This window comes from Tachypleus tridentatus, chromosome 1, assembly GCF_004210375.1.
Source record: "Tachypleus tridentatus isolate NWPU-2018 chromosome 1, ASM421037v1, whole genome shotgun sequence".
NCBI lineage: Eukaryota > Metazoa > Arthropoda > Merostomata > Xiphosura > Limulidae > Tachypleus > Tachypleus tridentatus.
In genome coordinates this window covers 93,897,246-93,911,494 of record NC_134825.1, presented here as the reverse complement: position 1 = coordinate 93,911,494, position 14,249 = coordinate 93,897,246, and the positions used below count along the sequence as shown (strand labels likewise).

The window sequence follows — 14,249 nt, the reverse complement described above, 5'->3', positions numbered from 1 at the left end:
TAAAGAGAGAGAATCCTGTGTGTTTTATGACCATGTATTTCAGTTGGACAGTCAGTGGTATGCATTTTATAAAGGTAAAATGTAAATACATATAATGTAGATATGTACATTTATTAGCTTTTTATGCTGAAATTTCTCTTTATATTGAAATTTGAAAACAGGCCAAAAAATTCAGGAAATGATTTTCTGAGAATCTTGATTTAAAAACATTTTCAGGAAAACATGCTCCTGCACCCTGTATGAGGTATCACACTTTCAGCCTAAGTTCTGTCTCCTACTGACAAGGTTATCCATGTGTTTTAGTAGTATCACTCAGCTACTCCTAATGATAACTTAAAAACTTTGCTACTAATACTGTCACTGTTACTTTTTCAAAACTTCTCACAGATTTGGTGGTTCAAGTAAATATTCAGGATTTAAACTATTTGTATAATTAAAATTTCAAGCTGCAGAATGATTGTTTTTGTTATTATTTCTTTGTCTCCAAAGAAACAATTTTTTATATTCTTTAATTTGTGGCAGTTAATTTGTTTGTTACTCTTATCAGGTATCCAGGCTGTTGCTGACCATTGTCATCGGCTTTGTGAACTTTCACTCAATTATCATCTTTTAAATGATGATCTCCTGCTGGCACTTTCAACTGAAGAACATGCTATTCTTAAATTTCTTAGAGTTGAAATATCCTCTGAAGAAGATGTACAGGTAGGTACTTGGTTAAATTTGTTCTGAAAGATTATGTTTAACAGTTCCCCACTGTACAGCAGTAAGTTTCCAGATGATTTACAATGCTAAAATCACAGGCTTCATTCCCCTTGGTAGACAAAGCAGATAGCCTAATGTGGCTTTGCTATAAAAAACTTGTACATAATTTTAACAACAGAAATTTCTGTATGATTGTTTTGTTACATGAGATAGTGACTCAAATAATAATGAATTTCAGATAAAAGAACTATATATTGTTTTAAACACTAGATATTTGTTTCATGATCTACAGGTAAACATGGCATGCAGAAGTTTCCAAAGGATAAAAATTTGTCTTTGTCGGATCAAGCGACTGTATAATACATTCACTTGAAATTGAACTTAATGTTTGAAAGTTTGTGATTTTTTTAAAATAAAAGTTAAGAAAAAAGAAAACCTTTACACTCCACATAAATATAAAATAATATATTTTTTATTTACATAGACATAGACATAACTATTTGATATTAAAGTAACAAATATTATTTTATATCATCAAACAGTTATGTATATTAACCCTAAAGAAGCCTCAAAGGTGAAACTTTGGTTTAAATAAAAAATGTACCTTTTTATGTTTATCTGGAATTTAAAGGTAATTTGATCCAAATCTGTAAATCCCTTCAGTTTGCACTACAAATTTTGAAGGACAAAAAAATTTGTTTTTAAACTTCTTAAGTTAGCTTTTTACTAATTTTTGTTTTGATTTTGTTTATCTGGTTATTACAAGTTATTTACTTCGAATGTACTTCACATTTCAAAGGCTTTGTTTGAGTTTAATGACTGATTGGTGCAGTTTGTGTTAAAATCATGTTAAATTTTTTGTGATACAGTGCACTTGTTCTAGGTTACTTGAACATCTCCGTTTTTCTGTATTTTCTGGTTTGAACATATTAACCCTTGCTACAAGTAGATCAAAATGCATGTAATGACTTTTTAGAGGTACATTCAAAATTTAAGTAAACTTCTTTATTATCATTGTATATTAATACAATTAATACAGGATTATTAAAAATTGTTAATTTAAAAAAAAAGGGAATAGGGATTGTACTAAACAATACAGAAACAAAATAGCTAGCTTAAAGTGAAAATGCAATTTAAAAACAAAAAAAACAACACAAGGTTTTAGACACAAGATAAATAGAAAATTTTGAATTTAAAAATCTACAAGTAGGGATAGTAAACACAACAAGCATGCAAGGGTGGAGCTACTGTAGACATTTACTTAAGCTAGAAATCCATATTATGACTCCATGCTGTTAACTAGAATTACACTGTGGTGAACCACTGCTACTGCATTCTTATTCTGAAATTAATTATTTTCTGAATAAAATATATAGTTACAAATTTCTATATCACTTTTGCCTAAAATCACTATCATTTTCACCATCTCTTGGTTGCATGATTTTTGCCATTTTTTATAGTCTGCTTCAATGATGGCTACTCTATCTGCAGTGGAAGTAAAATTTCCAACCAAGCAATGTCAGCTATAATTTGACACTTAGTATCAGCCATCACTGTGATTGCAGATCTGATACTCAAATTAAGCTTGATGCTATTCTTTAAACTAAGGCCCAAAGGTATCTGTGATTGGAAAATTCTGATATTATTCATAATTATTTACTGTAGCTATTTATTATTTGATCCCATTAGTTTGAAATGAAAAATATTAAGCTGCTGTTGGAGATTTGATTCAGAATAAGGTGGCATTTATAGTTTGTTTAATTAAATTCTCTGTATATAATGTGTAGCAATGGGCATATGTATGCCTTAGCTAAGACATAACTCCTACTAAGAATGTATTTTTACTTGGATTTAGTTTTAATAAAGTGTGTATATCTTCACGAATTTTGGCATACTGTAAGTACACATTACATGTCTTTTGTACACAAAACAATCAGTTCTGTAATGAGGTATTTTTACAAGAGATTTGTCCATGAATATATTGAATATTTATTTTGAATAGTCTCCATGCAAAGTGATTTTCATGTTGAGATTAAAAATACTTTTCTTCATATACAAAAATCTCAGATTTGATTTGTATATTCTGTATAAATTCCTTAATACAATTCAAGTATTTGTTTTCACTATAGCTCTATTTTTCTGTTTTCTCCATCCTATCTCATAAGCACCAAAAAAAAAATTGAAATAAATGTGAATTACTTTTTTTTCTTTCCAGAAAGATTTCAAATTCTAGCATGAAACTACGTCCATTTGTTCTGAATTGCTTTAAACTTCTGATGGTACACATCTATTTATAGTTAAATTTAATTGTTATTGCCCTTTGAACTTCTAGAAGTCCTAAATTAGCTGGAGAACATGCAGGTTAAATTATGCTGTCAATTTACTCTATCCAAAAGCTGCTCATGTGCATGCCTAGTGTGAAACATTTTTATTATATTATTTATTTTATGTAATCTAATCTTAACTAACTTAGAGATCCATATGTTTACATTTTAGTTACTTTTTTGGTAAGAAATAAAGAATAAACATGAAATGAAATACTTAACTAAATCTTTTTTCTTGCTGTTGATTGTTGATGACCTTACCTCTACTTTTTTTACGTCAGTGGTAGTAATATGCTAAATAATTTTTACTTAATTAAATAATGTTAAAAACAAAGAACATAGGCTAATAACATGCCAAAACTAGACAATTTCCTGTAATTTTTGCATCTTTTCTGGCTTTCTAACTGTGCAACAAGAGCCATTACAAATTAATCCACACTATTTGTTATATTTTCCATGGAAAAAAAGCTTGTACTTACAGCAGAATTGACAATTATCCATTGAGAAAATGTCATGTATCACAACATATAATAGATAAAAGCTTTGGTTTTCTATTTATTATAGATAATATAAATTAAACATGAGAGGACTATTAACCAATCCTGAAAGAGTGGCATGAGGTGTCTGATTTTCTGTTTCATAGTTCTGTTACCAAACAGAATTGAAGGTTATAAAAATTGATTTGTCTAAGCAATAACCATTTTATAATGAGTAATTTAGATTTAATTTCGTACTTATTGGAGTGGTAGTGGATAAAATATAGTAGATGTATAGAGAAAATATGTGACATGTAATATTTGGAGAATTTCAGGATTTTTGTTAAGTACTGCCATATAAAATTAAGAACTTGAAAATATAATATTAAAATGTATATTATTAGCTAAAGTTTTACACTGTACTATTTTGAATAGGAAAAAGTAAATTAATAAAATTTTGAATGTGAGTTGCTTTCAACCTTGTTGCATGCTTAGTAAAAGATGTCCATTGGGGTATGGGTTAATCTTTTCTTAATTAAGGTATTTTCTGTAATATCACTAACATTTTAAATAAAGAGCTAACCTCTTTAGTCAATGGAAACTCCAAATTACGAAATCAACAGATTTTTTTTTCCAGTTGTCTATACATTTTATTTTACTTTTAATATTAGATTATACTTATGTTGCTAAACAACATGACATAATAGCCATTGTTGGAATGTAGCGTTACCAAAAGCTCACATAAAGTAATTCTTAAAAAATCAAATAAAATGTCCATGGTGATAAGATTATATTTGTAGCACAGCAGATAAATTATACTAATATAGAGTTATAAAAGCCTAACAAAATTATCTAAACCAACTTGTATAACTCCCAATCACCACTCATTAAGTCTACTGTAACTACTAGTTTTCAGACATTTGCATAAAAGTAGTGCCAAGTTGTTTACCCCTTTCATAAGGGGCTCAGTATAATATAGATGCACATTTGCACAAGTTAACTATTTGCACTATAACTTTTGATACAGCATGTGTATCTTCAGAAAATTTGGTAGATGTTTAGTAAAGATTACAATTTTTTTGTACACAAAAAATCAATTTTTTAATAAAATATTTTCCTGAAGATTCGTTTCAGAAAATGAGTCTGTTTTGTTATACTAGTCCAGGTGCAAAGTGATTTCATGTTATGATTAAAAAACTTCTTTCCAAAAATCTCAGACATTATTTGTGTAATCTCTAAAACCTTCTAGATACATTTAGAACATTTGTTTTCAATAAAACTTTATATTTTGTATTCTGTTTCCTAATTGTGAGGTAACTTTGTAACTATCATAAAAAATGAGGAAATAAACATAAATTATGCTTTAATTTATGCTAGAATTACTACACATTATAACACAAAAATTAAAATGCTTAGTTTAAGTAGCTTAAGTCTCATAATGTTATACATTCACATATGTCTATTATTTTTATTATATTGACCTTCTAGTTGTTTCCAGCTAACATGACATAACTTGAATTGATGCAGGTGCACTCATGTCACTGTATCCATTAGTATAAAACTGACCTTTAGTCTTTTCTATCTTGGCTGTGTTTTAGTGGACTAGTATTTGTGATATTCAATTGTATTTCAGTTATTATAGATTATATTTGTATGTAGGTTATTACTAGTTAGAAATAAGTTATGAAACTTATTTTTCTTAAAATATGTAACAATAAATAAAAAAATAAACTATTTCTTCTAGCTATGACCTTTGAACTCAGTTTCTGTTGGACACAAGTTAAGCTTTTTAAAATTTTTCACATGTAGGATATCAAAGAAACGTTTAGGTTATATATATATATATATACAGTTGAATAACCTAAAAATCGTAATTAACAATACTGATAACATAGAATTCCATAATAATTTTAATAAGCTTTGAAACTAAGCTATAATTTACGTTTTAAAAAATATGAAATTTTCAGCAGACTTAAGAAACAAACCTACCTTCTTGAAATCTTGGCTTTAACGAATGTGGTAGCCTTTTCACAAATTAAAATGCTTGAAAAATCTACTAGAGAAATATTCTAAGCTGATGAATGGTTATTCACGTGATATATTGAAGTTAGTGTATATAAGGGGGCATTTCCAAAAATGGAAAGAGGTGAAAGGAGCCACTCTGATTCACTACATAAGCCATATATCAGTAAAATAAAAATTAATGAGGCTCTTAGTTTGTATTTTAGATTCTCAACATTAGAAATTCAAGTTCCTCATTTGTATGATACTATAGACTTAGTATTTTGAAATTGCAAACATCTAACTTTAAACAGTGCTGCATTCAACTTACCACTTAACTCACTAAAATCTGTATTTAAGTGCATTATTTTTATATTTACTTTTAAGTTCAGAAATTAACTCGTATATGATATTAAAATATACAATTTGGTTCCAAACTTATTGACATAAATTCATAGAATATTAGTTCAATAAAATTTTGAATGCAAAACAAACACATTTGAATGTGTAAATGTGAAAATGTGTACTCAGACTAATAATGACAAACTTATGAATATTGTAATCCTTACTATAAGTCTGTCAAATTTAGTGAAAAATACACACCATGAATATTATACTGGTTAATCTGTGCAACGTCTTTATTTTGTTTTTTTTATTTGATCTTACTTTGTTCATTTAAATGTCATTTATCACAGGTTTTTGGTAGCTGTTTTTAATGCAATCCTTTTTGATTTGATTTTGCTAGACTATTTAAAATTTATTTTCTTTGTGTGTGTGTGTGTGTGTGTGTTTGATAAGCATCAAATCTTCCAGATTAACATTTTTCTTTCACTAAAAATGCATTTCTGATAGGTACTTACTTTTTTTTAGCATTCCAATTCTCAGAAATGAGGATCGAAGGGCATAGATAACACAATACTATTGGTAGAGTAGTCACATGATATATAGATATGTTCAGAAATGTCATGAAATTGATTGTGAACATTTTTTTAATGATGCTTAGAGGACATACAAACATGAAATAGCTTTGTGTGAAAAAGGTTAGTACCTATTGGAAATACATTTTCAGTTTAAGAAAAATGTTAACTTTTTTATGAGTTATGCTTTGAAGTTTCTTGTGTGTTGATGTCATTCAGTAATAGAACTTCAGCTGTGCCTAGTGATTTACAACTTATATGGCAGATTATTAGTTAGACACGATCAAAGGGCAATAAAACAATAAAATTAAGTATAAAAAGTTGAATACTGTTGTAAGCTTTATGCTATTTAAGATAACCAACTGTAGTTTCCTATTACAATTTGCAGTTATTCTAGAAAGAAGAAATGGTAGTTGAGATTTATTTTATTTTTTTATGGTGGTTACAAGGTTGGTGAAATTGACTGAATGTGTGTAAGCTATGGTAGAGAAAATAACAGATCAAATATAAGGTTTTCATGAATAAAAGTTTGATATTTATTAAGGAGGTTTTTATAGATTATGTAAATGAAACCTGACAGTTTTTCATATGAAAAGTGTTTTCAATTTTAACATTTGCAACTTTTCACTCAGAGAAGTTAATACTCTGAATCAAATATTTACATGAAGAAATGTATAGTAATAGTATTTCATTGCAAAATATCATTTTTTTTTTGTACAATAAACTTGTAATGGTTACTGAAAGTTTGCCTTATTTTGTGAAAATATACCACACATTTAAAGTTATAGTATAGAAATTCTGATAGTCATTTTGTGGTGAAAAGTTTAGTGTAATCCACCAAGTTTGTAATGAGGAGGTTCCACTGTGTTGTTGTGACAAGATATTTTTTACTGGCTGTTTTATAGATAGTAACTGGAAGTATTTTATCAAAGTATGATTGATTTAGGATTGCTTTTATTATTAGTTTTTTTATTGATAGTGTTTGAAAATAGTTTGTCAGATTTATACTTTTTTGTTTATATCATAGTTCTGCAACTAACTTTAAACTACCATTTTGCATTTTAACTAATACATTGCAAAGAATACACCTACATATGAGTATCTGATGAAACACTTACTGGTTTACATTTGTACTTTCTCTGTTATGTATCTCCTCAGTGTGGATTTCTGTATGTGGTGAGAGGACCTCCCAGGGAAGGTTCTGTTCTTTCAGTTTACCTCCTCTGGGATCTAAACATCTACCCACGTTTGTTGTGCATGGTGACCCGTGAAGGGGAGGAGAGGATCCTGGACCCTAACACACCACTTTGGCCTTGAATTCCTGTAGATTGGCAGCCTTGGGGTGTTCCCACTGGGTCAGTTGGCTGATCCACTTGGGCTAGGGTCAACGAAGTACCAGTGTTGGATGTTCTTAACAGGTATTGTGGGCACTGTATGTGATGCTGGTGTTTGGGTATAGTGCTCATGAAACCCTGGCGTTGCTGCAGTGTCCTTGTTCAGCATTGCAGTGTTCCCCCTTGTAGGGCTTCATGGTGGGTGGTGTCAGTGGACACCAAAATATTCTTTTTTTTATTATGAATCCTCCAAATAAAACCTTAAATAAAAAGTGAAAAAACAGTTGATAGGTAAGCGACCATGTCTTGAAGATTCTGAGCAGCAATCTTCAAAAACTGTAACACTTGTACCTCATTTTCTTATACTACATTCTCTTTCAGACAATCCTTCTTCAGGACAGATATCTCCCTTTTTTCATTCAGAAGGTACAAGAGGGATATGCTGATTCTCCAAAGTCAGTAAAGAAGCTTTGCTCAGGTGAAATATTGGTGGAAACATCCACATCTCAACACAGTGAACTCCTTTTGCATTGAAAGGCAATTGGGAATATACCTATTGAGGTTACGCCTCATGTTACTTTGAATTCATCACGAGGAGATATTGTTGGGAGTGATTTGAAGAACATCCCCAAGTTGGAGATTCTTAATGGTTTCTCCACCCAAGGTGTTTGTGCAATGAGGCATATTTCCACTCACACAGATGGAATTGTGATGCCGACCAATGTCCTCATTCCGACATTTACATCACCACATCCACTTGCCAACATCAAGGCAGTTTATCTTAATTGCAAGGTATGGCCATACATTCCAAACCCTCTCAGATGTTTCCAGAGTCAGCAGTTTAATCACTCAAAGACATCATTGTCTTGGTTCATTGACGTGTGCCCATTGCAGTGGCAAGGAACACAATGCCTATTAATGTAAAACCATCCCTCACCCATCCTACTTTCGTTTTTGATGTAAATAGTTGGAAGAAAAAGGTGCAGCATTTGAAAACTATTCATAACATTACTTACCCTGAGGCTTGAAAGTTGCTGTCCAACACTTCATCTCGGACATATGCCGCTGCACTTCATTTCACTACTATAGTGGGAGTGCAGATGGATCTCTCTGTGCCTCCAAAAGAATTGTTCTCAAACCAAATGAGAAGCCATTTGACCCCCATGATTAAAAAGGTTGATTCATCAACTTCAACACCCATCTCTGTTCCTAACATACATTCCAGCAAGCCCCAAGATCCACTTCCTTTGGCTCCATGTATGGGCACTTCCTCAGGTATATCTTCTTCCCCACCCCAAGATGCAAAACAATCATTTGTTTACATCCTCAATTGCTGGAATCCTCTTCCAACAACAAAGACTTGCCCAATCAAACCAGTGCAGGATCCATAGAGCTCAAATAAAAACAATAAAGAAAAAAAGACGTGGTCATAAACAGAAGGACTCTTTACCTAATTTGCCTACACATAAATAAAAATGGCCACCTTGATACAATGGAATTGTTAAGGTTTACGTTCTAATCTGAATGACATGAAAGCACTGATTGCTTCCTACCATCCTGTATGCCTTTCCTCACAGGAAACATTTCTGAAACCTGCCGATACAGTCACATTTTGGCTGTTTTCTTTGTACAGAAATGACAGGTTGTGTGATGGACGAGTGCATGGAGGGCTGGTGCTGTTGGTTGATCAGCATGTGCCCACCCTGTCTTTGCCACTCGAAACACCCTTGGAGGCTGCAGCCATCCGTGTTTCCTTGGATCATACCATCACTGATTGTTCTCTCTACCTGTCACCTGGAGAGACCTGTGATGAATCAGATCATAATGCTCTCATTGAACAGCTGGCATCTTTTTTTTTTAATCCTGGGGTACTTTAATGGACATAATTCCCTCTGGAGAAGTACTGATATTGATGGGAGGGGTTGCTCCATAGAGCATATGCTCTCTAATTGCAACATTTCTCTTTTCAGTAGTGGTTATTATACTTATTTTCATGCACCTACTCAGTCCTTTACTGCTATTCATCTCTCAGTTTACTACCCTTCACTATTCTCCCACTTTTTGTGGAGGGTTGGCAATAATCCATGAGGCAGTGATCATTTTCCTATAATTTTGGGAGAGACTGGCTATGGTTGATGCCACCTGACTCACTTACCCCAGTGGAAGTTGGATCAAGCAAACTGGCCCTCTTTCACTGCTCTCGCACAACTCGATCCTGCCATCAATAGATGACCGTGTGGCAGCAGTAACTGACTGTATTATACAGGCAGCTGCTCAATGTATTCATAAAACTTCAACACAATATCCTCGTTTGTGGTGTAATCCTGCTTACCACATAGCATGGAAGGCTCAAAAACAGGCCTGGGATACTTTTCGTAGGTATCCCATACTCACACTGCATAGCTTTCCAGCAGTCCCAAGCATGTGTTCAGTGGGTAAGACATCAAAGCCAGAAGGATTCTTGGATTAAGTTCACAACCAGCATATCTTTTACCACCAGTTCCATAGTCATATAGAACAAGATTCGAAAGGTCAATGGGCAATATAATTCTCTCCTCCTCTTGACCTTGCTCTCTGATGGCCAAGAAGGAGCTGATGCCTGGAGCATCACTGACACTCTAGGTGAAAGCTTTTGCCAGGTATTTATCACTTATGTTTCATCATCCACTTTCTTAGCCATCAAGACTAGGGCAGAACGATCACCTCTTTCTTTTTGAGCTGATTGTCTCTATGACTATTATCTTCCCTTTATACTGGTGAAACTCAAACTGGCCCTTCATCAGTCTGGCAGTACATCAGTCAGACCTGATGATGTACACTATGAAATGCTGCACCATCTAGCTTCTGCTTCTCTTATTATTCTTTTGATTGTTTTTAACCAGATTTGGCAGGAATGTTTTTTCTGATGGCTGTTGCTAGACTATTTTCCTCCCTTTCTCTAAGCGTGTGAAGGATCCCAAAATTCCTTCAAACTACCTTCCAATGCTTTAACAAGCTGTCTCTGTAAGACCTTGGAGAGGATGGTTAATGCTCCTCTTGTTTGGTTCCTCAAATCAAACAACCTCCTCTCACCCACCCAGTGTGGGTTCCGACAACAGCACTTCATCGTGGACCACTTGATTTGACCTGAAACATCAACCAGAGAAGCCTTTCTCAAACGACAACATCTTGTATCAATATTCTTTGACATTGAGAAGGCTTATGACACGACATGGAGGTATGGCATTTTGTGAGGCCTCCATGTATATGGGTTACGTGGCTATTTAGCCATTTTTATTAAACATTTTTTTAATGGACAGATGATTCCAAGTTCACGTGGGTTTGACACTTTCCCTTTCATTTCTACAGGAACTTGAGGTCCTTCAGGGCTGGGTTTAAAGTGTCACACTTTTCAGTATAAAGATTAATGCCATCGCTGAACAACTCCCTCTTACTGTTGCAGATGGGCTCTATGTTGAACATGAGGTGTATTGAGCAGCAGCTACAGACTGCCCTCAATTGTTTACTGAAGTGGACCACAGCAAACAACTTTAACTTTTCTCTCTCAAAAACCGTTAGCATGCACTTATGTCACCAACGGGATATTTACCTTGATTCTGAACTCTGTATCAGTGAAGTTGTGCTGCCTGTGGTCCCTGAGACAAAGTTCTTGGGGTTTATCTTTGACTATAAGCTGACCTTTATATTACACACCAAGCAGCTATGGGTCAAATGTACAAGAGCACTGAACATCCTCTGTGTCCTCTCTTCCACCACCTGGGGAATGGATTGATGTTCTATACTAAAGATATATTGTGCTCTTACTCGATCAAAACTAGACTATGGGTCATTGGTCTATTGCTCTGCCAGGACCTTGGTCTTGAAGATGCTGAACCCCGCTCATCATCAGGGACTTTGGCTCTGCATCGGGGGCTTTCCGCACTTCCCGAGTTCAGAGCTTATACATAGTGTCTTGAACTTTCTTTGCATCTCTGCCATTTGCAACTGTCTTTATTGTATGCTATGGAACTCCATTCCTTACCAAAGTATCCCACCTGGGGGTTGTATTTTCCTTCCTCGGTGGGCTGTGCTTTTTCAGAACAATCTGCCATTTCTCCTTTTGGCCTTCATATCCAGGCGCAGTTGGATGAATTGGGTCTGTCCTTGGATAACATTGCTGTATCCACTGATCATGGCGTATTACAGTCCACAAATGTGACCTATATTTAATTCATCTGAGAAAACCAGACACTCCCAATTGGACATACTGTCTGTTATTTTCTGAACATCTTTTGAACCATCCTTCCATTCCTATTTATACAGATGGTTCAAAATCAGGTGACTCTGTGGGCTCTGCCAGGGTTTGTTGTGTTTCGGTTGTCTCGTGGAATCATCTCTACACCTTCAGTGTTCACTGCTGAACTGTATGCCATTTCTCTTGCCCTGTATCACATAGGAGTTAAGCAGTACTCAAATTGCACTATTTATATTGACTTGCTTAGTTCTCTACTGGCTCTGGAATTGATTCATATCAGCTCTTAACCTGTCCTTGCCGATATTTAAAACTGACTGGCCCATTTATTTTTGATGTCTGCTTCTATCCAGTTTTTTTCTGGACACTGGGCAACGTTGGTATTTGTGGGAACGAGCTCACTGACACCGCAGCTAAATCTGTCTGCTCTGACACTATCACTGCTGTGTCTGTTCCATACATGGACTATGGTCCTGTAGTCAATGCCTGGCTCCATGTTATTTGGCAGTCGAGTTGGAGTGAGCAATGTGATAACGAACTTTTCCAAATGAAACCTTCCGTTGGAGTTTGGCCATCTTGCTTCCATAAGGATTGGTAAAATAAAGTTGTTCTAACTAGTGTATGCATTGGCCACAGTTTTTTAACTCATTGTTTTCTTTTATGTGGGACTGATGTACCAATGTGTTGTCTGTGTAGCACTTGGGTCACAATAAGCCACATTTTACTGTCTTTCCATCGTTATGACTCTCAATGATGGCACTGTTTTAAGCATGTACCGTCCCAAGGTTTATCTGTAATGTTAGACAGTGTTATTGGCGATGGTGACTCTGTCCACCTTGGAAATGTTTTTAATTTTTTAAAGGCCATTGATCTTTTTGATGCTATTTAAGTTGATTTATACATTAGACCTTTTTAAATGTAATTCCCTTTTAAGAATCAAAGTACATCTTGTTCAATTTGGAATTAGGAAATGGCTATAATGTCAGATAACTCTAAACCAGGACTGGAAAGGCCAACTTCATGTGACTAACACTGCTGTTTGAACTACCCATTATCATTTTGGCGAGTTATAATAATTAAAATTTCTCTGCAAGTCTTTTAAAACTTGTATTACTTTACTTTCTGAAAATATCCATAACATCAAATAACTAAATCAGGACTGGAAAGGCCAACTTTAGGTGACTGATGGTTTTTGAACTTACCTTTTAGTCTTCCTGGTGAGTTGTGATAATTATAATTATGCTACAGAAAGTCCTTTACAACTTGCATTGCTGTAGTTTTTCTCTTACTGCTGTTGACTAGATGTAAAAATTTGATTTAATGCTATTTATATTTGTAATTCAAAAATTAAACTTTGTTTTGTTTTACCTTTATTTCCTTTTATGAATTTTAATAAATTTACTTTAATGTTATCTTTTTACTGGAAGTTTGGTGCAGATAGCCTAGTTGCTCTGTTCCAAAAAAAAATACCAAACCAACCAACTGTTATATATTCTGAGCCAGGTCACAAATTTTAATTTATCATGTAGATTTAAGCTGTTTTGTTCTGTGCCTTAACAAAGGATTTTTAATGTTATGTACTTCATGACATACAAACCTAAAGATCATATTTGTAAGAGGATTAAGTTACTAAACTCAATTTATTTGAAAGAATAAATACTTGTACTTTCTTTGTTTATATTCATTAGATTTATAATGATAAATATGCATGGAAAATGCTGAAATAAGTAAATTTTAAAATAAACAATAAAAAAGGTTTTAAAATGTTTTGTGGATGTTTTCTTTTTTTAATTAAGCTTTGTCTACTAGACAGCAGAAAATGCAAATCCACTGTTTTTAATATGTAGTTAATGATGTGCCCAGCCATAATCTTTAACACAGTGTGTAGCACAGTCACTATAATATATTTTGAGATTTAATCAGTTGGAATAGCTTAACTGTAAAGATGCTTGTGTTAGATGACATATTTATAGAGCAGCATATTTTGTATTTAATGTGGCAATGAACTCCTTTTCCTTTCCAGTATCATAAATAGATTGGTCAAAGTTTTTGTCTCTCATGCGAGTACTGGAACTATACATGATTATGCAGCAAAACCTTAAAAAGATTACTTAACTTCAGAATTGTTTGAGAAACAAGTCGACTGACTATTATGGTGAATTTTAAAAATAGAAACAATTCTGAACTCTAATATTGTTGATAATTGAATTAAGGAGTTTGGTTGTGGGGATAAGATAAGTTCTATTTTGCTCAGGGTGACAAGT

The 14,249-nt window shown here is 33.4% G+C and overlaps 1 protein-coding gene across 2 annotated transcripts in view; it reads left to right on the top strand.

The window, feature by feature from the left end:
* LOC143255744 (F-box/LRR-repeat protein 3-like) overlaps window positions 1-14,249 on the top strand; it is a 38,256-nt gene that overhangs the window by 18,896 nt on the left and 5,111 nt on the right. For both annotated transcript variants that reach the window (XM_076511911.1, XM_076511920.1), the window contains one exon: window positions 548-702. In XM_076511911.1, coding sequence (XP_076368026.1) covers window positions 548-702 — 155 coding nt within the window. The remainder of the gene's footprint in view (window positions 1-547; window positions 703-14,249) is intronic.